Source organism: Sciurus carolinensis, chromosome 8 (assembly GCF_902686445.1).
Source record: "Sciurus carolinensis chromosome 8, mSciCar1.2, whole genome shotgun sequence".
NCBI lineage: Eukaryota > Metazoa > Chordata > Mammalia > Rodentia > Sciuridae > Sciurus > Sciurus carolinensis.
The window spans coordinates 94,122,491-94,147,681 of NC_062220.1; the positions used below are offsets into that span (position 1 = coordinate 94,122,491).

Consider the following 25,191-nt stretch of genomic DNA (forward strand, 5'->3'; position numbering starts at 1 on the left):
CATTAGGTTTAGGGTTAGGTTTAGGGTTAGGGATAAGGAGTGTGGTAAGAATGAAGGAAAGAAGGACTGTATAGAGGGAAAAGAGGGGTGGCAGGGGTGGGGGGAAGGGAAAAAAAATAATGAATCAAACATCATTGCCCTATGTAAACGTATGATTACACAAATGGTATGCCTTGACTCCATGTACAAATAGAGAAACAACATGTATCCCATGGACGAAATTGGAGAATATCATGCTAAGTGAGATAAGCCAATCTCAAAAAACCAAAGGAAGAATGATCTCGCTGATAAGTGGATGATGATACATAATGGGGTGTGGGAGGGGTTAGTTTTAGGGTTAGAGTGAGGGTTAGGGAGGGGGGCAAGAATGGGGGAAGGAAGGACTGTATAGAGGGAAAAGAGGGATGGGAGGGGTGGGGGGAAGGGGAAAAAAAATAACAGAATGAATCAACCAACATCACCCTATGTAAACGTATGATTACACAAATGGTATGCCTTTACTCTATGTACAAACAGTGAAAGAACATGTATCCCATTTGTTCACAATAAAAAATAAAAAAAAAAAAAAATAATAATAATAAAAAAATAATAATAATAAAAAAAATCATATCTCAATAATAACCCTGAATGTTAATGGCCTGAATTCATCAATCAAAAGACGCAGACTGGCAGATTGGATTAAAAAGAAAGATCCAACAATATGTTGCCTGCAAGAGACTCATCCATAGAAAGAGATACCCATAGACTAAAGGTGAAAGGATGGGGAAAAACATACCATGCACATGGACTCAGCAAAAAAGCTGGAGTATCCATCCTCATTTCAGATAATGTGGACTTCAAGCCAAAGTTAGTCAGAAGGGATAAAGAAGGACATTTCATACTGCTTAAGGGAAGCATAAATCAGCAAGATATAACAATCATAAACATCTATGCCCCAAACAGTGGCTCATCCATGTATGTCAAACAAATCCTTCTCAATTTAAGAAACCAAATAGACCGTAACACAATAATACTAGGTGATTTTAACACGCCTCTCTCACCACTGGACAGATCTTCCAAACAAAAATTGAACAAAGAAACCATACAGTCCAACACCTGGAGATTAAACAATATGCTATTATATGATGAATGGATAACAGAAGATATTAGGAAGGAAATTAAAAAATTCTTAGAGGTAAATGAGAACAAAGAAACATATCAAAATCTGTGGGACACTATGAAAGCAGTACTTAGAGGAAAATTTATTTCATGGAGCGCATTTAATAAAAGAGGTAAAACTCAACAAATAAGCAACCTAACACTACAGCTCCTAGCCCTAGAAAAAGAAGAACAAACCAAGACCAAAAGTAGTAGAAGACAGGAAATAGTTAAACTCAGAGCTGAAATCAACGAAATTGAAACAAAAGAAACAATACAAAAAATTGACAAAATAAATAGTTGGTTCTTTGAAAAAATAAACAAAATTGATAAACCCTTAGCGACACTAACAAAGAGAAAGAGGGAGAAAACTCAAATTACTAAAATTCGGAATGAACAAGGAAACATTACAACACACACGACTGAAATACAAAATATAATTACAAGCTATTTTGAAAATCTATACTCCAACAAAATAGAAAATTTCGAAGACATCAACAGGTTTCTAGAGACATATGAATTGCCTAAACTGAATGAGGAAGACATACACAATTTAAATAGACCAATTTCAAGTAATGAAATAGATAAAGTCATCAAAAGCCTACCAACAAAGAAAAGTCCGGGACCAGATGGGTTTTCAGCCGAGTTCTACAAAACCTTTAAAGAAGAGCTCATTCCAATACTTCTCAAAGTATTCCATAAAATAGAAGAGGAGGGAACCCTCCCAAACTCGTTTTATGAAGCCAATATCACCCTGATACCTAAACCAGACAGAGACACATCGAGGAAAGAAAATTTCAGACCAATATCCTTAATGAACATCGACGCAAAAATTCTCAACAAAATTTTAGCAAATCACATACAAAAACATATTAAAAAGATAGTGCACCATGATCAAGTGGGTTTCATCCCAGGGATGCAAGGTTGGTTCAATATCAGGAAATCAATAAATGTAATTCACCATATCAACAGACTTAAAGTCAAGAATCACATGATTATTTCAATAGATGCAGAAAAAGCATTTGATAAAATACAGCACCCCTTTATGCTCAAAACACTAGAAAAAATAGGGAGAGTGGGAACATTCCTTAACATTGTAAAGGCCATCTATGCTAAGCCCATGGCCAATATCATTCTAAATGGTGAAAAACTGAAAGCATTCCCCCTAAAAACTGGAACAAGGCAGGGATGCCCTCTTTCACCACTTCTATTCAACATCGTCCTTGAAACTCTAGCCAGAGCAATTAGACAAACCAAAGAAATTAAAGGGATACGAATAGGAAAAGAAGAACTCAAACTATCCCTGTTCGCTGACGACATGATTATATATTTAGAGGAACCTGGAAATTCCACCAGAAAACTTTTAGATCTCATAAGTGAATGCAGTAAAGTAGCAGGATATAAGATCAATGCACATAAATCTAAGGCATTTTTATACATAAGTGATGAATCTTCAGAAAGAGAAATTAGGAAAACTACCCCATTCACAATAGCATCGAAAAAAATAAAATACTTGAGAATCAATCTCACAAAAGAGGTGAAAGACCTCTACAATGAGAACTACAGAACACTGAAGAAAGAAATTAAAGAAAACCTCAGAAGATGGAAAGATCTCCCATGTTCTTGGATAGGAAGAATTAATATTGTCAAAATGGCCATACTACCAAAAGTGCTATACAGATTCAATGCAATTCCAATTAAAATCCCAATGATGTACCTTACAGAAATAGAGCAAGAAATTATGAAATTCATCTGGAAGAATAAAAAACCCAGAATATCTAAAGCAATCCTCGGTAAAAGAGTGAAGCAGGGGGTATCGCAATACCCGATCTTCAACTCTACTACAAAGCAATAGTAACAAAAACGGCATGGTATTGGTACCAAAATAGAAAGGTGGATCAATGGTACAGAATAGAGGACATGGACACAAACCCAAATAAATACAATTTTCTCATACTAGACAAAGGGGCCAAAAATATGCAATGGAGAAAAGATAGCCTCTTCAACAAATGGTGCTGAGAGAATTGGAAATCCATATGCAACAGAATGAAACTAAACCCATATCTCTCATAATGCATGAAACTAAACTCAAAATGGATAAAGGACCTCGGAATCAGACCAGAGACCTTGCATCTTATAGAAGAAAAAGTAGGTCCAGAGCTTCAACTTGTTGGCTTAGGATCAGACTTCCTCAACAGGACTCCCATAGCACAAGAAATAAAAGCAAGAATCAACAACTGGGATAGATTCAAACTAAAAAGCTTTCTCTTAGCAAAGGAAACTATCAGCAATGCAAAGAAAGAGCCTACAGAGTGGGAGAAAATCTTTGCCAATCATACTTCAGACAGAGCACTAATCTCCAGAATCTATAAAGAACTCAAAAAACTCTACACCAAGAATGCAATAATCCAATCGACAAATGGGCTAAGGATATGAACAGACACTTCACAGAAGAAGACCTACAAACAATCAACAAACATATGGAAAAATGTTCAACATCTCTAGTAATAAGAGAAATGCAAATCAAAACCACCCTAAGATTCCATCTCACCCCAATTAGAATGGCGATTATCAAGAACACAAGCAACAACAGGTGTTGACGAGGATGTGGGGAGAAAGGTACACTCATACATTGCTGGTGGGGCTGCAAATTAGTGCAGCCACTCTGGAAAGCAGTGTGGAGACTCCTTAGAAAACTTGGAATGGAACCACCATTTGACCCAGCTATCCCACTCCTTGGCCTATACCCAAAGGACTTAAAATCAGCATATTACAGAGATACAGCCACATCAATGTTCATAGCTGCTCAGTTCACAATAGCCAGATTGTGGAACCAACCTAGATGTCCTTCAATTGATGAATGGATAAAGAAACTGTGGTATATATATACAATGGAATATTACTCAGCCATAAAGAATGATAAAATTATGGCATTTGCAGGCAAATGGATGAAATTGGAAAATATCATGCTAAGTGAGATAAGCCAATCTCAAAAAACCAAAGGAAGAATGATATCGCTAATAAGTGGATGATGACACATAATGGAGGGTGGGAGGGGTTAGTGTTAGGGTTAGAGTTAGGGTTAGGGAGGGGGGCAAGAATGGAGGAAGGAAGGACTGTATAGAGGGAAAAGAGGGGTGGGAGGGGTGGGCGGAAGGGAAAAAATAACTAAATGAATCAAACAGCATTACTCTATGTAAATTTATGATTACACAAATGGTATGCCTTTACGCCATGTACAAACAGAGAAACATGTATCCCATTTGTTTACAATAAAATAATAAAAAATAAATAAATTAAATAAATAAATATCAGTTTTTCATACTGAATTTTTAAAAAAATTTGAGAATAAAAAAATTGTTAATTATAAAAGATAAAAATCTTGGCATTTGATTTCACCTCACATGAAAAACATGAGAACCATGGCACAAATTCCTTAAAAAATAAGATATTTTTATCCCTGAAAGCTACCCTTCAAATTTAAAACCTATAGAAAAAAAATTTGAATTTCAAAAATTCAGAAAATGTTAACTAAAAGACAATATCAGCAAAAAAAAAAAATACAACAAACTAATTGAACTTAGTATTTCAGAATTGAAATCATTGCACAAGGGTGATAAATTTTAAAATTCTATGTAAGCATTTTATGCTTAAAGAAAAATATCAAGCAAAAAATAAATAGAATATCTCATTTACAATCATCTTTAAGGGCCTCAAAAAGTCTTAAGAACACTTTCACTCAGGAAATCCCCCTCTCACCGTACATCCTAAAGTTATGAGCATACCTAAGAATGTTGATTTCAGTGATGTTTAGTAGGAAAAAGATAACCCAAACATTTCTGTTAGACAACTGCCTCAATTATTCATTGTTTGATAACAGAATCACACATGCAAACTTTCTGCCACACTGTGGCAAAAGTGACAAGTGCTGACGCACACTGGCTCACAAGAGTTGATGGTTAAAGTTCAGGAATTTTGTGAGTCAAACCTTGGTGTCTTGAAATTGGCCATGGTAAGAGTATTTACACCACAGAAATCAGGAAATCCAGGGCTTATTGTTTCCTGCAGAAATGACAGCTGTTAAGCATTTTCTAGCACAGCACTTTGTAATACCTGACCACCCCAATGCTAATGAGTAACTGTGTGACTTGCTTTTGAACAATCAGTGTTAATACATGTGACACATATAAGGCTTTGAATATGCTCAGGGGTTAGTTTGCCTTCTTGTGTTTGTCATTTACCATGAAAAGTACATGTTCTAGAGAATTACTGATTCAAAGAGAAGGAGTAACATGAAACAGAATTGAACTCAACCTACAGCCTAAAGCAAAGTTGTCCTGGTGACTTACAGACCTGGGAGCAAGAAAAGTAAAGTGTTTTCTTGTATGCCACTGAGATTTTGAAGTTATCAAACAGCAAAACCAATGAATATAATTTCCATCAATAGAAAAGTAAATAAATTAATACATCCAGAAAATGAAAAAACAAACTTTAAATGCTACAGATTTATATTTATCTGAAAATATGTTCAGGCTATGTTATTTTAAAAGAATTTATAAAACAGAATAGAAATCATATTTTCATTGAACAAGTAGACAGAGAAAAAAGTGTTTGGAAAAATATTTATAAAAATGTAAGTAGCAGCTATTTTTAAGTGGTGGCTTCAAGCAATTTTTACTTTAAAAAAATCAGACAACACAGAAGGACATATATATATATATGTTAGCTTTTCATCACTATGATCAAAATGCCTGACCAGAACAACTTAGAAGAGGAAAAGTTTATTCTAGCTCATGGTTTCAGAGGTTTAGTCCATGGTTGGCCAATTCCACAGCTCTGGACCTAAGGTAAGGCAGAACATGGCAGAAGGGCAAGGTAGAGGAAAGCTGCTCAATTCATGACAGTCAAGAAGCAGAAAGAGGCTGGAGATATAGCTCAGTTGACAGGGTGCTTGCCTCACAAGCACAAGGCTATGAGTTCAATCCCCAGCGCGCACACACACACACACACACACACACACACAAATAAATAAATAAATAATAAATAAATTAAAGAAAGAAAGAAAAAAGAAAAGAAAGAAAGATATTTTGGGCTGGCACTGTAGCTCAGTGGTAGAGCGCTTGCCTCGCATGTGAGAGGCACTGGGTTTGATCCTCAGCACCACATAAAAATATAAATAAAGATTAAAAAAAAAAAAAAGAAGCAGAAAGAGCCTGAGTGCAAGAAGCCAGGAGGAATATAATTCCCAAAAGCAAGTCCCCAATGACCTACTTCTACAGACACACACTACCTGCCAGTTATCACCCATTAATTAATTCAAATTATTAACCCATCAGAATTAATTCACCAATTAGGTTACAGCTTCCATAATATAATCATTTTACCTCCAAACATTCCTGCATTGTCTCACACATAAATTTTTGGGGATACCTCCTATTTAAACCCTAACAGTATGAGTAGGTTTTCAATTTTATTATAAAACAAGGCTATTACCATTTCAGAGAGAAAAACTGAATATATAAAGTTGATTATTCTATAAACCAGTCAGCAATTTTTAGAGTTAAGATAAATAAATGTGATAGCACAACAGAATGAGTCAAAAAAGTCAGATTTATAAATGTGACTTTGTAAATGGACAGTATGGTGATGTGCAGTCCTGCTATGCCCTTCTCATGTTTCCTCATGAGCTGAAGAGACGACTAATCCCCTACATTAGGATTTCTCAAAGTGAAGTTCTCAGAGTCTTGTTAGCTTGGCAGATTCTTGAGAACCATCCCAAAACTAGCAATTCAAAACCTCAGCAAGAAGGAACAGGAATCAGCAATTTTAACAAACTCACAGAAGATTGAGAATATTAACCTACAAGATGGAAAACACATGCCAACTAATTAATATAAACTGTACTGGAATTTGAAAATGGAGAGAGCTTTTATTTTGATAATGAATTATTCAAGGTCACCAAATTACCGCTTTAGCATATTTAAGGCTAGGACTGTATTATACAAAATTTAAAGATATAAAGTCTTCATTAGTAAAAAATGACAACTATACAGTCAAAACATGTTCACTGTTGAACTAAATAACATATTTCTTGAACTTTCTTATCAATTATTTTGTAAATCAAAGTATTCTCTCCAAAGTCCTATTCTCCAGCACCTAGCACTGGCATTCATTCATCTGAATGCTTTAGTGCACCAGGCACACAAAATGCCCAAATTGTTTGCTGAATGGTTGTCCAATACTCACCTACAAGGATGGATGAATTTATAAGTAGTTGCTAACACATCACTATGCACTTATTACTGTTTTAACCACTTGACATCCACTAATTCTTTTAATCCATATAGAAATCCCATAAGTACTATTATCCTCCAAGTAATGAATAAACTGAAGTACAGTAGGGAAAAGACTAGCTTATGTAGTGAATGAACATGTCCTGGATTCAAACCAAACTGCCTGGCTCCAGCATCTGTTCAAACACTAAACAATACTGCCCTGCTGACTAAAAATCCAATATTATTTATCTAGCAATAAACTCCCTAAGTGAAGCTCAAAGAGAGTCTCTAAGTGAACAGTTTTGTTGCTCACTATTTTTCCCCTCTCTTCTGGCAAAATAAACACTACTTCAGATTTTTCTAATCCATTTAACAATACCTTTATGACCATTTGCACTTCTTCTTCTAGGAAATGCCTGTTTATTTCCTTTGCTCATCTATTGATTGGGTTATTTGGGGTTTTTTGGTGGTAAGTTTTTTGAATTCTTTGTATGCCCTGGAGATTAATGCTCTATATAAGGTGCAGGTTGCAAAGATTTTCTCCCATTCTCCAGGATCTCTCTTCACGTTCTTGATTGTTTCCTTTGCTATGAGGAAGCTTTTAGTTTGATACCATCCCATTTATTGATTCTTGATTTTACTTCTTGAGCTTCAGAAGTCTTGTTGAGGAATATGTTTCATAGGCCAACATGATGGATAGTTGGGCCTACCTTTTCTTCTAGTAGGCACAATGTCTCTGGTATAATGCCTAGGTCCTTGATCTACTTCGAGTTTTATGCAGGGTGAGAGGGGTTAAATTTCATTCTACTACATATGGATTTCCAGTTTTCCCAGCACCATTTGTTGAAGAAGTTATCTTTTCTCTACTGTATGTTTATGGCACCTTTGTCTAGTATGTGATAACTGTATACATGTGGGTTGTCTCTGCATCTTCTATTCTGTTCCATTGGTCTTCATGTCTGTTTCTATGCCAATACCATGCCATTTTTGTTATTATAGCTCTGTAGTATAGTTTTAGGTCAATTATATAATTTAAGGTTTATTTAATGGTCAACCAATATATGAAAAAATGTCAACATCTCTAGCAGTTACGGAAATGTAAATTACAAGTACACTAAGATTCCATCTCACTCCAATTAGAATGGCAATTATCAAGAATACAAGTAACAATAAATGTTGTGAGGATGTGGGGAAAAAAGGTACATTCATAACATTACTGGTGGGACTACAAACTGGTGCAACCACTATGGAAAGCAATATAGAGATTCTTCAGAAAACTTGAAATGAAATCATCATTTGACCCATTATTCCACTTCTTGGTATATACCCAAAGGACTTAAAATCAGCATACTATAGTGACGCTGCCACATCAATGTTTACAGCAGCTCAATTCACAATAACAAAGCTAAGTACCCTTCAACAAATGAATGAATAAAGAAAATGTTGTATATATACACAATGGATTATTATTCAACCATAAAGAATGAAATTATGGCATTTGCCAGTAAATGGATGGAACTGGAGACTATCTTGCTAAGTGAAATAAGTCAATCCCAAAACACCAAAGGCCAAATGTTCTCTCTGATATGTAGATGCTAACACACAATGCAAGGGGGGAGGGTGGGGAAAAATAGAAGTTCACTAGATTAGACAAAGGGGAATAAAGGAAATGGAGGGGGATGGGAATAGGAATGACAACAGAATAAATTGGATATAACTTTCCTATGTTCATATATGAATACATGACCAATGAAACTCCACATCATGTACAACCACAGGAATGGAATCCTAACTAGGATAAGTTAGACTCCATAAATGTATAATGCACTCTACTGTCATGTATATACAAAAAGAACAAATTTAAAAATAAACTTCATTAAAAGCTAAAAAAATAGTAATACCTCTATTAGCTGAATCTTTTTCTGTCCTGTAGACTGATTTCCCCAACAACCTCGTTTAGAAACACTTCTAATCTTTCACAGAAATGTCTTATTCTGAAGGTCTGCTATCTTACAAGTTTTGTTTTGTTTATTATAAGATAAATAAGTATGAAAAAATTTAAAATCTTATCATCCAGAGATAACCACTATTAATGTCATAATATATTCTTCAAGGCTTATTTTTAACACTCCTTCCATTGCTATACTAAATAAAATCATCTGTATAGTTAAGAGGAACTGAACTGTCTTACTCTGCAAAAAAGAAAGGAAAGGAATCACTATCATAAGACAAAGTACTGTAAGCTACTGTTTCATAATGTAAATTCTAAGAACACTGCCTGTTACAAATAACTAAGTTTTGGTTTATAGTTATCATATTCTAAAAACAAAGGTATTTTCATAGTGCCTTATAAAAGTCTATAACCAGGCTCATCTAAATACTTACTTTGATAAGAAAGGCTTTATACTGAAGAAATATGAGACAAATGAGTTTTCTTATATTTTGCTACATATTCAGCTTTATTCTTCTATATCAATAAATGAATTAAGATAAAAGTTCTAAGTAAAAGGTACCTGAATGTTCATGCTATCCTATTCAGCATAGCAGTCCTTGTTCCATCAGCTCCTTTACCATTCTGGGTTCCTAGCCATTTCTCGCTTACCAACATAAACCTGGACCAGTGCCATATACTACAGCCCCATGGTTTCATGTGCAATGCAGAACAGTCATCACTACTTGTAATTTACATTTCCTTTACTTCAAAAAATAAATGAAAGTATCCTAATAAGGTATCTGCTTTTGACACAACTGAGGTTCAAACTATATTTTCTAAGATCCTATTCTCTGATATGTCCGAAAGATGTGCTTTTACCCCGTGGCTGTTGGCTGCATTTCCTATGGAACTGCCAAACTCAAGAGGCCTGATGTAATTGTTAAACATGAGGTAGCCATAGTAAGCCCCTTGAGAAAAAACTCCCTATAGAATGCTCAATACAGTAATTCAAAATAACATGCAAGGATCATATATCCTTATAAGCCAGGGTGGTTTTTACTCTACCCCAGTAGTTCCTAAGCCTGGACGATCCAAGTAGGGCTTTTTAAAAACAGACTGCAGATCCTTACTCTCACAAGTACCCCGCCTTACCCAACTTCTCCCCAAAAGACTAAACTGAGTAACTCTATAATGAAACTGAGTCAGAAAAAGAAAAAAAGAAAAAAGAAAAAAAAAAACTTAGTTACCTGGGGCCTATCTACTCAAAATGTGGTCCAAGCAACCTAATTTCACTTACCCTTGCATTACATAGGGAAATTGTGCTGGGTCCGTTTGTGCTTGTGGAAGGGTACGCTGCCTCAATCCTTCTGAGGAAGATGCAGCAGCTAAAGACAAAGTTTCTTGACTGGATGATGGAGTTGTTGATCCTGAATGATCTGAACTCTATAAACAAAAATGGAATTATTTTTTCAAGAAAATTTAATTTATTACAATTATGAGATTACAGACATGCCAAAAATGTACTCATAAATTCCCTCTGCAAAATAAATTTTAGAAATGTTCCAATATATGTATCAATTTTAATAAGACTAAAAAGGTCAGAAAGTTAAAACTGCTTAACAAAACAATATATATAAATGCATTTATCAACTGCACAAAGCTAAGGAACAGAATAATAATAAACAAAAATTGTATATCACATTCTTGAATTAAACTAATGCATGCCAAGTTCCTTTCATGATGCTTAACACAAGGAAAGTGTTCAATAAATCTAACTAATCACTAGTCATTTAAACAGTTACTATGTGCCAGGTACTGCATAGCATGCTACTGGTAACACACTAGCTTAACATGATGAGGATAGAAATCAGAGATCTAGAACCTGATGCTAGCTCTGACATTAACAAAGAGTACAACCTTAAAGATTCACTTAACCTCTCAGTCTCTACTTTCTTACAGAAAATGAGATTGAACCAGATTTTCAATTCCCTTCAGTTCTAAAAGTCTATTTAGTTCACAGATGTCATTAACAAAGAGTTTTTTTTACAAAATAGGTAAGATACCAAACAGGGTTTTTAATTCTCATGCTCAAATGATGTCAGTAACTCACTGATTCAATAACCTTAACCAATATAATGCCTAAAATAGCACCCCAGTTTGCTGAAAGTAGTTTATTAAGTGTCTTGTGTAAATTTAAAACATAATTGCATTTTACATAAATTATAGTTTTGTCACTTTTGTAAAAGCTGGGTATAGTGTTGTTTTAACATCCTTTCAAGTTTGTTGAAACTGTATTTTACCTGTACTGCCTTCCAACTGACAGAAGTCTTGGTCCCAAGCCCATAGATCTCTTGCAAAACTAACAAAAGCTTTCTTTAAGAAGTTATTTCAGAGAGGGAGGGGAAGGAAAGGGAAAGAACTGGGGAATGAAGTTGACCAAATTATGCTATGTGCATGTATGAATATATCACAAAGCTTTTCAATTTTATATATAACTATAATGCACTAATCAGTGCCTTGTAAACAGAAGACCAACAGAGTAGAGGAAGGCAATGGGGGAGGAAAGAGGGGAGGAAAGAAGGAAGTACTGGGGATGAAAATGGAGAAAACTACCTTATATGCATTTACAAATGTCAAAATTAATTCCACTATTATGTATAACTATAATGCACTAAAAATTTTTTTAAAGATTTAAAAAAATGATGCTACTTCACACAAAATAGATACCAAATAAAGACTCCAATTCTTTGGGACATAAACTTGGAAAGCCTTTTTGGAAAGATTTGTCACTGAAGGAACATCATGATAAGATATTCATTATAAAGGAACATCATGATAAGATATTTATTAACATAGTTAATAGAAGAAAATCCTAGTCATTCATCAGAATGGCCTAATTTTGCCAGAACTAGTCATTTTTGGCCTTTTAGGTAATTCTTTCATGATTAGATTTTTTTAACACATTTTTAAATCCCTCTGAAAGTTCTGAGCCATGAAAAATTTAAGGCAATTCAACTTAACATTCCTTTGATATTTTTTAGATTTTCATAACCCCCTGAAACAAAATAAATATACATACTAATGACATGAAATCATAGCTAAGGAACTACCAGATAAGTCAATTAAATCAGAGGGTTCTTTCCTAACAAAAAACGGAAGCAATACAACTTCATCCAAGACTACATACAAAACTCCAAGCCAATGCCAATATCTGTCCCTTCATCATAATCAAGGTAGGAAGCATATAAAGATCCTTCGGTCTTCCAATAAAGTATACTTCAGTTTAATGTAAGCTAAATTCCCATGGTTGATACTAGAAAATACTTACCATGCTATATTATTAAAAATAGCAACTGGAGAACCTAGTTTCTTAAAGAAGCAGTTTACTAGTATGTATCAGAAGATACTTCAACTAGTTATCCTGCCACTCATCCCTTCCTTAAAAGTTTTGGCTAGAATCTTGATAAAAAGTAAAGCATACTTATCCAAATAAAAGTTCACTGCCTGCCTATGAAGTTTAAAGCAAGTTTCCACTAATCTCAATCCTCTTGCCCCAAATGTATCATATAAACATTAAAGGTAAATCAAAAATAATTTAACAGAAAGAGATCAGCGCCAATGTCTTTAAAATTTGTAGAGACTGTCTAAATTGAAAAGTTCAACTATTACAAAAATTTTCAAAACAATTTTAGGCAGATGGAAAAAAAAAGGAAGATAAATAAGCAAGTTTGAAATAAATAAGTACATTAAATACTTCTTCCCCTATAGTCTGAAAGTATGTCCAAATCCAGTGATTTAAAATAAAATAAAAATAAACTCAAAATCCTTGGCCACTTACTCTATTTTAAGAAGATTTAAGGTATTTATAAATGTAAACAATTTAATCTACCTTGAATAAACTACATTATTATTAGATACATTATATTAGATACATTTGTTGAAATTTCACTGGCTTGAAAGTCTAGATTATATGACCATATCATAATTCTGTTTTCTGAGTATTTCAGTAATTAATTAAATTCGTGGAGATTAATGACCTGCCATTCAGTAAATTATAACTCACAGTAAACAGGATTTAAGATAACACTGGGTATTATGATCGCTAAAAACAAATTTTACATGCCTTATTCCAATTGTTCAAAACACAATCTCAAAACCCACAGGCTCCAACTATTTTTGTTTTCCATTTAGATTTTGAGAGGCAAAGAAGGAGAATCAGAAAACTTCGATGTTTACTCCTCCTAAAACAACTCACAGAATTGCTGCTGGATGCCAATGCTTCCCGACTTTCTCTATTGGTGCTGGATTTTGGAGAACTGGGAGGAGTCCGAGAAGTACATACTAGATGAACCATATGATACTCATCTTGCTAAAATTAAAGAAGATTACATATTTAAAGGGGAGTACTAGAAAATATAATTTTATAAAGTCAGTAGCTAAGCTTAAATACTTAAAATTTACATTTCCTTTCTAGTCTAGCCAGTTATTAGTAATAAACTTGTAATTTGAAGGTAAGTTTGCCACCTTAATATTTAGGGGTCTTTTGAATTCAATATTTTCTCTCCATGCTTGAAAAATGGTCTAAGTACTCAGTAAGTGCTATACTAAAAAATTATTACTTTGCATTCCAAGCAGTCTTAAAGCAAACTATGCTGTAAAGTTGAATGAACACAATCTATTTTTTCAATATATAAAACAAGTAGCACCTTAATATCAGAACTGGTTGAGAGTCACAATGAAGCTTAAGCCCACCAACTTTGAATAGTGAAACTATTTCAAATGCTTGAGAGTTAGCACCCATAAAAGAAATTCAAATAACTTCATCATAGTATCATTTGTCTTAATTTTAGCTGTTATTGGTGTTTGCCCAATTTTTAAGTCAAAAACTTTTTATCTGGAACATTTATGCAAAGAAATAAAGCATATGTTTAAACCATGCTCTATAAATATACCATGTGTTTCCACAAACCAACAACTGAAAGAAAATATGCTTAAACAATGATTAAGTATGGCATTTTACCTTAGTTAGAACATGCATATTTTATTCAAAAAGTTAGTATAAGATGGAGGAAAAAAAGAACAAAGGAGGACAAAGAAGAATGATGCATCAGCAATTTTTTAAAAAGGAGGATAAAAAACAACAGAATGATAAAAAGAGGTAGGAAGAAAACAAAGATTTCTAGTGGTGAGAAAAGGAAGCAATGCTACTAGAAACTAAGAATTGATTATCAGCTGCCTCCCATGAACCTAGAATCATGCTTAATTCTGAGATGTATCCAAGAAAGGTAAGGTCAGCCCCTTCACAAAAGCCTCAAGACATTTGTTAAGAAACCAGACAAGTGCATTACAGCACAGTTAGAAAAACATAAAATATGTGAGTCTTTTGCATAAAACTGAGAAGCACAAACTCTAACCACTTTAGGAGTTCAGAGGAAGAAGTTAATGGGGTTAGAATGCTAAGATAAGGCATCAGAGACAGTGTAACATGAAATGTGCTTGAAGGTGCTTCTAATTTACAATGTCATCTCAGCTTCTGAATACAGAATATCGAAAAATATTCAAATATAAAATGTTTACCCTTAGAAACAGGTCCAAATTTTCATACTAATCACAACTCAGTGATTCAACTTTGGAGAATGTTTCTATAAAATATTTTATAACTAAACAAGTAAACCTAATGGCAAAATGTAACACCGTCTTCCACAAAACCAGTTCAATGGTCTATTCGAAATGTAAACATACTGCTCAAAATGCTTGATATAAAGGGCATAACAGTTCTTTCCCTAAGGCAGCTTTAATTTTAAATCTTCTTGTCTAAAACTATTTCTGGCAGCAAAAGTCTTTTAAAAGTATTCATGTGTAAGTTCAAGCTATCCTTGAGATAAAATAGTAAAGATACCTGTATTTCAAAGCAGATAACAGAAATACTTTTAAATAGAAAAAAAAAAAAAAAAGGCAGACAGAGGTTCTTTGGACTATTCAGCATAATGCTGTAATTGAGACATGTCAGTATACATTTGCTAAAACCCACAGAATGAATATACACTAACAAGAGTGGACTCTAATGTAAACTATGAACTTTGAGTGATAATGTGTCAATGTAGGTGCATTGATGATAACCAGTGTACCACTCTGGTGCAGGATGTCGACACTGAGATGGGCTCTGCATGTGAAGGGAAATCTCTGTACCTTCCATTCAATTTTGCTATAAACCTAAAACTCTCCCTCAAAAAAAGTCTACTATAAAAAGAGAAAAAGAATCTGCTGCAAAATTCCATTATTTTTGAGGGGGCAGATATTAAACCACTTTGTTATTTGAAACTACATAATGGAAATGCCTGTACCAAGTCACACTGGCAAAGCTGAAATGTCAACCAAGCAGAGGGAATATAGTGGCATAAGGTGAGAAACATCAGAATACATAAACATCACAATAAACATCAGAATAAAATGCAAACCTTCTAAACCAGAACAATATTAAGAGTTAAGTCAAAGAACAAAAGCAAATATAAACCTATTCAACTCTGCCATAATCAGAAAAAAAAGTAAAATTTCAAAGTATAAATCCTACAAATAAATATGAGCTTAAAGCTGCCATTAAAATAACTAGCATTCAAGGTAATTGTCAAAAAAACTATATTGAAATAAACGTATTTAAGTTATGAGCATTAGCAATCAAAGTTTGATGATGGGAACAACAGTTGGACTTTATTCTACTTTCTATCCTGAAATGAAACTCCCAAACCAAGCATTCTGTATTAAAATTGTCATGCAGTCAGGTTTAAAGAGGATTTGGAGGAAAGACCGTTATCAGTCTTTCACCACCTACTGAGCACTCTACTCCTATTCCATTTGTAAGTCATTAGTGTTTTCTTACAAAAGATGACAAACACCAACACAAATATATTATAATCCTTCTTCAAATTTAGCTATCAGATGAAAATATAAAACTTACCCAAACTAATCTGAATTTATCATATTGCTTACTTTCTAATTTATTTTACCTGTTAGGCTAACCCAACATGGTTGATTTTAAATAAAGAACTGGTTGGATAAAACTGGAGAAATTTATCGCCTCTCACAAACTCTGAATATATCTGATTTCAAAAAATGGAAGAAAAGCTTACTTTTCTGAGAATGTCTTTCAGCTGCAGATGATCAGGAAGTAGTCTGCCCGAATACACCAATCTCTGGTCCTTTGTCAACTAGGGGATAAAGAAAAGAATTCAACTTTATTAATTATACAAACTTAAAGTTGGGAAAGCATGACTAAATATAGGTGAAATAAAACTTCCTCTAGGGATAATTAAGCAAAAAACTGACATAAATTAATAATTTGTTTTTCTAAATTCTACTTAAGTGCTCAGCAAATAGCAGCATACCTATAATAAAATAATACAAATAATTACGATATTTTTTAAATGTGGCCAAAAAAGAGATAAATTGGTAATCTTTTCAACTATGATGCACACACGACTATCATTAAAAACTTTGAGAATGCATAAATGAGAAAAATGTTTGACCTTTATTATGGCCAACAATAAGCCAGGCATGATGGTGTGCACTTATAATCCCAGAGACTCTGGGGGATGAGGCAAGGGGATCATGAGTTCATGGACAGCCTGGACAACTCAGCAAGATACTGTCTCAAAAAATTAAAAGGGCTGGAAATGTGGCTTGGTGAGCAAGGTGCCCCTGGGTTCAATTCCCAGCACATACACAAAAGAATTTAAGTAGTCAACAACAGGATAAATTTTCAAGGTCACCAGAGTTATTTGGCATTGTTTTGTCAGTTTTTAATCTAAAATACATACATAAGATTTATTTTCTTCTTTACAACATAATGCAGAACAATTTATTGGTTTTAATTCGAGTCATTTGAATTTAATTACAATTCGGGTATCTATTCTAATTTTTATTACCTCTGACATTGTGCTTCATATATTTTCAAAAATCCAAGACTTGAAAAAAATTAACAAAAGTACTTGAAGACTCAGTTGCCATCTCTATATGCAACCCAGGACACAAAAAATGTCCTGGTTAGCTGTCATATTTTATTCTTAATGATAAATCTGCTAATATTCACATGGCTTGCATATTTGAAATTAAAGCATTTGTGTTAGTCTCCATAAGACTTATCTGCAGGCAAGCGGTCCTTGAATTCTATTAAAAAAATATCAGCTATATCAACTGTTAAACCCAAAAATCAAAATCCAAGCTCCAATTATAACAATTTTTAAACAGACTATATGTTCAACATGACTACTACAAAAGAGTCATATATTAAAACTAGTTGTAATAGAAATTGTCCTACTGACTAAGAGCTGTGGTTCAGGCATGCTTATACCCCAAAGACAAAGGAAAAGGCACAGTTAGCCGAGATACTTAACTATTAGGTACAGTTTGTCCTGGAAGCATTTTTGAGTCATTTCTAAAATATACAAATACACACTCCCATATGTATGTAAACAACCAAATATGACATGAGATTTTTTTAGATAAAATCACAAGCCTCCAAATTTCTTATCAATACATATAAAGTTTGAGAGGGGGTACTGCAATGTTGTGAAATACGTATTTGGTCTTCATCTCATTTCCTTCCAATACAGCTCCTAAAATCCCTGAACTCTCCAGTGATAAGAGTATCTCTTGAATGCTAAGGAATGATTGGTGGCTGGGGCTCCCTAGAGAGCTCACATGATTAAAGGGTTAAAAATTTCAGTCTCACCCTCCAACTTCCAAAAGGAGGGGCCAAAGTTTGAATTAGCAAACCAATGACCAATGATTTAATCAATCATGCCTATGTAATGAAGCATCCATAAAACCCCAAAAGGACTAAGTTCGGAGAAATTTCTCATTGCAGAATACCTTAGTATTTGTAGATCCTAGAAGGTGGTGTTCAGAAAGGACACAAAAGCTCTCCAAAACCCCTTCTCCCATATCTCACCTTATGCATCTCTTCCATCTGGTCTTTCATCTGATCCTTTATAATATCCTTTAGAATATATGAGTAAATATAAGCCAAGTGTTTCCCTGAGTTTTATGAGCTGCTCTAGCAAACTAACCAACCCAAAAGGGAATCTAGAGAACCCTCATTTATAGCAGGTTGGTCAGAAACACAGGCCACTATATGTTCTTATACCGAGCATCTGAAGTCGGGCAGGGGTGGGATCTCGTGGGACTGAGCACATCTCCAGACGGTGTCAGAATTCAATTGAATTAAAGGACACCCAGTGGGTGTCTGCTGGAGAATTAGCTGCAATTATCTGCTTGCTAGTGGGGAGAAATTCTCACACATTTTGTCCACCAGAGGTCACAGAAGTATCTGTATTGAGTTCTGTGGATGGTTGAAGAAACTGAGTTTTCTTTTTTGTTTTCTTCTCCCATACCCTTACCATCAATGAAGTGTAAAGTGTAAATTACATAAACATAAGTTAAATGCTAAGTAAATAATGAATGATGTTAACCCCTGGCAAAAATGAATTATCTAATGCCTTATAAATTTCTACAATGTAATTATTGAAGGAGAGCCCAGTTACAGACCCAACCAACTTCATTTTTTCCCTTTCTAATTCCATTTACCTCTTTTAACTTGTTTTCTCTCTCACTTTTTTTATAAAAAAAATTTTTAGTTGTAAATAGACACAATACCTTTATTTTATTTATTTATTTATTTAAAATATATGTTTATATTTGTAGATGAACCTTTAATTTTATTTTTTTATTTTTTTTGTGGTGCTGAGGATCAAACCCAGTGCCTCATGTGTGCTAGGCAAGCACTCTACCACTGAGCTACAACTTCAGCCCCCTGATATCTTCTGCAGATATCTTAGATTCCAGGACCAGCAGTCTGATTGATAAGCATCTTTATGATGAGGAAATAAAATTATCCCTAAGCAATGGCAAGTCTCACAGAACAGATCATCCCATGATTAGAGTGCCCCACTAAGCAGGAACAATTACCTCATGACAGAAACACCCTAACCCTATGACAGAAGCATCCCATGACTGAAGCAAGGCTGCCCACCTAAGCAGGAACAGTCATCTCAGTTAGGAACTGAACTGTACCCCACTCAAGTGATGATGACCTTCCCAGAGCTTCACAGAACCAATCCTTAGATAATGATCAACCAGATCAAGATGGCCTGCCAGTTATGCAAATACCTAACCCATCTGAGTCCCCAACTTTGCTTTTTTTTCCTATAAAACCTCAAATTTCTGTCAGTCCCTGAAAGACAGATTGTTGATCACTGAATTCCTAATCTATCCCTGTGTGGTCACACTGATTAAAGCTCTGTTAGTGCCCTTCACCACTGCTATCTCCTCGATTGGCATACTGGGACAGGTGGCCAAGTCTGGTCTGTTGAGATCCCCAGAGCCAGGACCTGCACCCTAGAACTCTGGAAACATTATACTAGAACCTAAAGAAGTTTCTTTAATAAGTATTACAGCCATCAAATTATCACTTTTTCACTAGATCAAACATTTAATCAATAGATACTTCTGTTGTATCATTATTCTGCGTAAAGGACATCTTTTTATGAATGTTTGTACCTTACTATAAAAATTCTCAAACATACACAAAGTGGAGGAAATAAAATGAATCCCCAGGTACCATCTTCAAGAACTCTTAAAATAAAAAAAAATAAAAAAAAGAACTCTTAAAATACTCAGCTTCAATCATTGCCAACATTCTTTTATTCTTGTTTCATCTATTCTATTCCCTTTTCTCTTTCTCCCTCACCCAAAGAAAGTATTTTAACACAAACTCCATACATCATCTCTTTCTACCTGTAAAGATTTAGTGTGTATCTGTAACCAGTTTTCTTAAAGTATCCACAATGTTACTACATTCAACAAAAGAATAATTCCTTATTATGTAATACAATGCAGTTCAATTTTTCCCACCTACTCAAAAATGTTCTTTTAGAGATGGTTTGTCTCAGTCAGAATTCAAACAAGGTTCACTCACAGGATTGGACTGTTATATCTCTTTTACTCTTTTAACAGTTCCACTTCCTTCTAATTTTGCCATGTTATTTGCTGAAGGAATCATGGAATCTGTCTTATAGAATTTCCCAATCTGTTCTGGCTGACTGTATCCTCCTGGTACTATACACTAGCGGTTAGCTATAGAGGGTTGATTATATTCAGATCCTTCTTCTTTGACAAGAGTACTTTATAACAGTGCTATGTGCTTCCTGCATCACATCATTATCAGCATGTGTGGATTAGATGATCCACTTTTAGTAAAGTTGAGATAGATCAATGAGTTCAGATACCGTCAGCCTAATCTATCCCTTACAAAGTTCCCATGAACCTTACTAATTACCTACATTCACTTACCTAGATATATTATTTCATTATGGTAGAGAACTGTTATTTTTAATCCTATAAATCCTCCTGTATTTATTAGATACAATTCTTCTAAAAGAACTTAACCTCATCAAATATCTGGTTACCCAGTTCATATAATCAGCAAAGATGTACACACAATTCTTTCCTTTTATTACTTTTCAAGGTGACAATGCAAGCCACCTCTACAGTGACCAATGAACTTTCTTTTTAGTATCATTACGAGCTTGCAGAATTTTATGTTTTTCAATGTAAAGACATCTTTTCTCCCCCTTTTTTTTATCCTCACATTGTTCCATCTTTTGGCCAGCAGAAGACCCTTCAAGTTGGCTCCAGTGTCGTTTTGGCATGATCTGTATCTACTCTAACAGTTTCCCTTTTTTTCAGACACAAACACCCAGGTTCATTCTCTACACTTACAGACCTGGAATCAGTCACTACTCCAGGAGCCTTGATTCCTTTTAACAGGAACTGGTATCTGAAGACCAAAATCTGAGAGACAACAAGAGTTTATTTTACTTGTCATAACTTCTGAAATTCTTCAGTGAGTAAAGCTAGAAAAGTATTTTTTTAGAAAGAGAAACTTAAATCCTGAGTTCAGATTTTTATTTCCCATTTCAATTAAACATTTTTTACTTATGTTATCTTCTTCCTGAAAACCTTGATTACTAATAATCAACACCATGCCATTAGCAAATGTACTTATTTGTTTTCTCCTGCCATATAATTGTTCCTATAATATTGTATGAAATCTTAAAATTTCCTGTAGCATTTTTCTAGCCTTCGGATATATGCCACTAGAAATATGCAGTCAAAATACTGTGTTTCAAAGTAACTTGAAATAATTCTTCTCTCTACTGTCACCCTTCTCATATTGTTAAATTCTTATATTTCTTCTTGGGAATTATTTTCTATTTAATTTGGGGTTTGTTGAATTATATATGACATACATGGCAATAAAGTTAAAACTTTACAAGGTACAGAGAAATTTAGTTTCTGTCCTCTGTACCCCTTATAATTTTAATTACTTTTCATCATTTTTTTAACAATATAACAAACCTAAATATACATCCTTCTATTTCTCCTCCTTTCTTACCTAAAAGGTTGAACACTATACTTAACTTCCAAAAACCTTGTTTTCTCAATATACTCTGGATATTATACCATAAAAGTATAGAGATACTTTCCTATTCTTTTTGACAAACACATAATAACCCATTATATGGAAGTATTATAGTTTACTAACAAATATTTGAACATTTCCAGGTCCTTGGTATTAAAATAGTGTGTTTTTCCCTCATATTATTCTATGTGCTTATGCATTCCTCCCAAAGCATCCTAGAAAAAGATCAATAATGATTTATGAAAGTTATCTTGAGAATGGCAAGGTAAAAACATATGTGCAATGGATTCCCGAGAAAAGGAGGGGAGGATAGTAATAAACAGTAAATATATACAATTTAAAAGGTGTTTTACATTAAAGGAAAGGGAAGAAATAGAATAATAGCTATAAAGTGATCATCCAGACTACTACTGATTCTTCAATCAAGATAAAAAACTCAAAATTAAAGATTTTGAGTACTCCCGAGTTCAAAAACTATGGGTCCCAGTTTGAAAACACATATAATTAAATTTTAAGAGTTAACATGATCTTATTTGACCCAAAATATAGTTGACTAAACTAGTATTAACTAGTAGCCCAGAGAGAAAATGGTAATGCCTTATCCCAAAATTATTCTTAAAGCCTACCCCTATGAACAGAAAGGCTGGGCAATAGCAAAGTCCCTCATTCAGACAAGGGAAAGACCCAACAGCACCCAGCAAAAGAGCCCGACATTTGCAAAGACACCCCAGTCTTTCCCACTGGCACCTCTGGGAGAAGGATCAAAGCACAGAAAAAACATTATGGAGCATTTATACACTTCATCCAAATGACTGTTCTTTGCCCCTAACAGAGTCCCTTGCTAAATTTTCCATCCAATTCTAAAAGCTAGGTTTCTTCATATGAGTTACAAATTTGTCTCTCTATCTAAGTCCTCTCTCTCTCCCTCTCAGACCCAGACTCTCATATACAACTGCGGTAACACATGACACCTTCAGATGTCTTAATAGGCAACTCAAAGCCAAACTGTCTACAATGGATCTCAATTCCTAATTCCTTAAAACTTTTTTCCCATTTCCCATTTTTTCCCTATCCTAAAACAACTTGCCACCAGCAGAATACATGAGCATAATTCTCCATTCTTCTTTCTTTTATCTTGCCTCTCATACCTGACTGGCAGTAAGTCCTACAGATAATATCTACAAGTTCCTCACAGATCTGATTACATTTTTCCATCTCCATCGCCTAATCTAAATGATTATCACTTACCTGGGCTTCTGCAATAGCCTCTTAATTGGTTTCCTTGCTTCCATTCTGAAATCCGCAGTTGGTGTGATCTTTTAAAAACAAAATTCACTCCTTTCACTCTCTCATAGATCACCACTATACTGAATTTAATTCTAATTCCTTAACCATGGCCAGAAGGGGCATCCATCTCTCTCCAACCTCTGCTGATAGTATTCTTTCTCTCTCATTAGAGAGAGAGGCATTCACTTAGATCCTCAAGTTCTTCCCCAACTCAAGACACTCTTCCAAGCACTATTCTCTTCCAGCTCCTATGTAACTGGCTATTAATCATCTTTTAGACCTTAGTTTTAAAAAACCTCCTCAGCAAGGTCCTCCCTGACTTACAAACTTAATACAGTATTCCCTTTCACACACACTGCTTATTTCCTTCCGAACATAAATCACAATCTGTAATTGCATTCACATTTGTATCTCTAAATGGAACATGAATGTCAAGAACAAAAAGGTCCATATCCCTGTTAGTGAAAATAGTAAAAACCACTGAGTTGTGTACTTTAAGAGAGCAAATTTTATAGCATGTAAATTATAATTCAATAAGAAAAATACTGTTACTCTCAACTGAATATTCAAATGCCTTCAGAAAATCTGAAGTTTTAAAAGGAAAAGGAATTCTTCCATTTTACTGACTGAAAACAGTAAAATAAGTTTCTTATGTGCCTAAATTAGACAAGAAATGAGACTTGAAATTTTTTCTGTCACTAAAAATATTGCCTCTTCAGTTTAATTTAATGTAAATATCAGGTGAAACACTTGTCAGACATAACTAATGACAGTAACAACTGAATTTTCAACCAGTTATTTTGGAATTATAAGCTACAGCATTAAGGAAGGTACAGACTGAGATCTCAATCTAAATTAAATTCAACTTCAAATTATACTGTTATATTGTGTGCATGTGCAAATATATAACAACAAATCCCATTAATATGTACAATAAAAAAATGTGGAAAAAGTTTTCAATTCAACTTGCAAAACTGATATAATTTTATTTCTCCAGACTTGCTAATAACATTTTCCTCTATTGAAAATTTCCTTTTTATATTAGTTCAGATAAGTGATACTGGCTGCTATAACAAATTTCAAGATCTCAGTAGCTTAACATGATAAAGATCATTTTTCTCTGAATTTAAAAAAAATACAGGGTATCCTTATACGTAAGAAATCATAAAATTCAGGATTAGCAAATCAAAAAGTGCTAACTAAATTGTCAATTAAAAGATTCTACTGACTCCACAGAGTAACATAAGTAAAACTATTTCTGTTAACACCACCACCATTCTTCCTAGGACTCACTCCTATAACAAACAGCAGACCCTGTCAGATACACATTTTTGGGGGGGTGGGGAGTGGTACCAGGGATTGAACTCAGGGACACTCAACCACTTAGCCACATCCCCGGCCCTATTTTGTATTTATTTATAGTTAGGGTCTCAGTGAGTTGCTTAGTACCTCCCTGTGGCTGAGGCTGGCTTTGAACTCTCCATCCCCCTGCCTCAGCCTCCCAAGTCACTGAGATTACAAGTGTGCACCACCACAACCAGCCAGGTACACATCTATTATCACTTCCACTGTACTACCCTAGACAAAACTGGTCATATATGGTAGAGCAGAGACAGCAAACAACAAGATGAAGATCAAGATAGAAACATCCTAACAATACTCCTAGCCTAGAGACAGAACTGTTCCGTTCAAAATAAACAGCTGCTTAACTTTAATAAACAGTGGGTCAAAAAAGTTCTGCTACTCACTTAACAGACATTGCAAAATAACAAAGCAACAAAAGTTCACCTGATTGTATATTATTCAAAAGTAAGTCCAAATCTGAAGATTTTTCTTTTTTAAATGCTTATACATACACCATTATTGAAACTTGAAAGTTTAACTAGACATCAAACACAAATGAAAATGAATCCCACTATTATATATAATTGAAATATACCAATACAAAATATTTTTAAATAAAAAGGTAAAATATTATCCAACTCAAATACATGTAAAATATTCACAAGGATGTGAGAGCTGAGTTTACAAAACCAACAAGATTTTTATATTTCAAAAAATTCACAGTATTAGAGGATTAA

General features: G+C 34.2%; 1 protein-coding gene across 1 annotated transcript in view; it reads right to left on the reverse strand.

The window, feature by feature from the left end:
* Window positions 1–25,191, reverse strand: part of Herpud2 (HERPUD family member 2) — a 48,073-nt gene that overhangs the window by 16,374 nt on the left and 6,508 nt on the right. The window contains exons 2-4 of the mRNA XM_047562811.1: window positions 16,473–16,550; window positions 13,601–13,714; window positions 10,643–10,788 (exon numbers count right to left, since the gene is read on the reverse strand). Of these exons, the coding sequence (XP_047418767.1) occupies window positions 10,643–10,788; window positions 13,601–13,714; window positions 16,473–16,550 (338 nt within the window). The remainder of the gene's footprint in view (window positions 1–10,642; window positions 10,789–13,600; window positions 13,715–16,472; window positions 16,551–25,191) is intronic.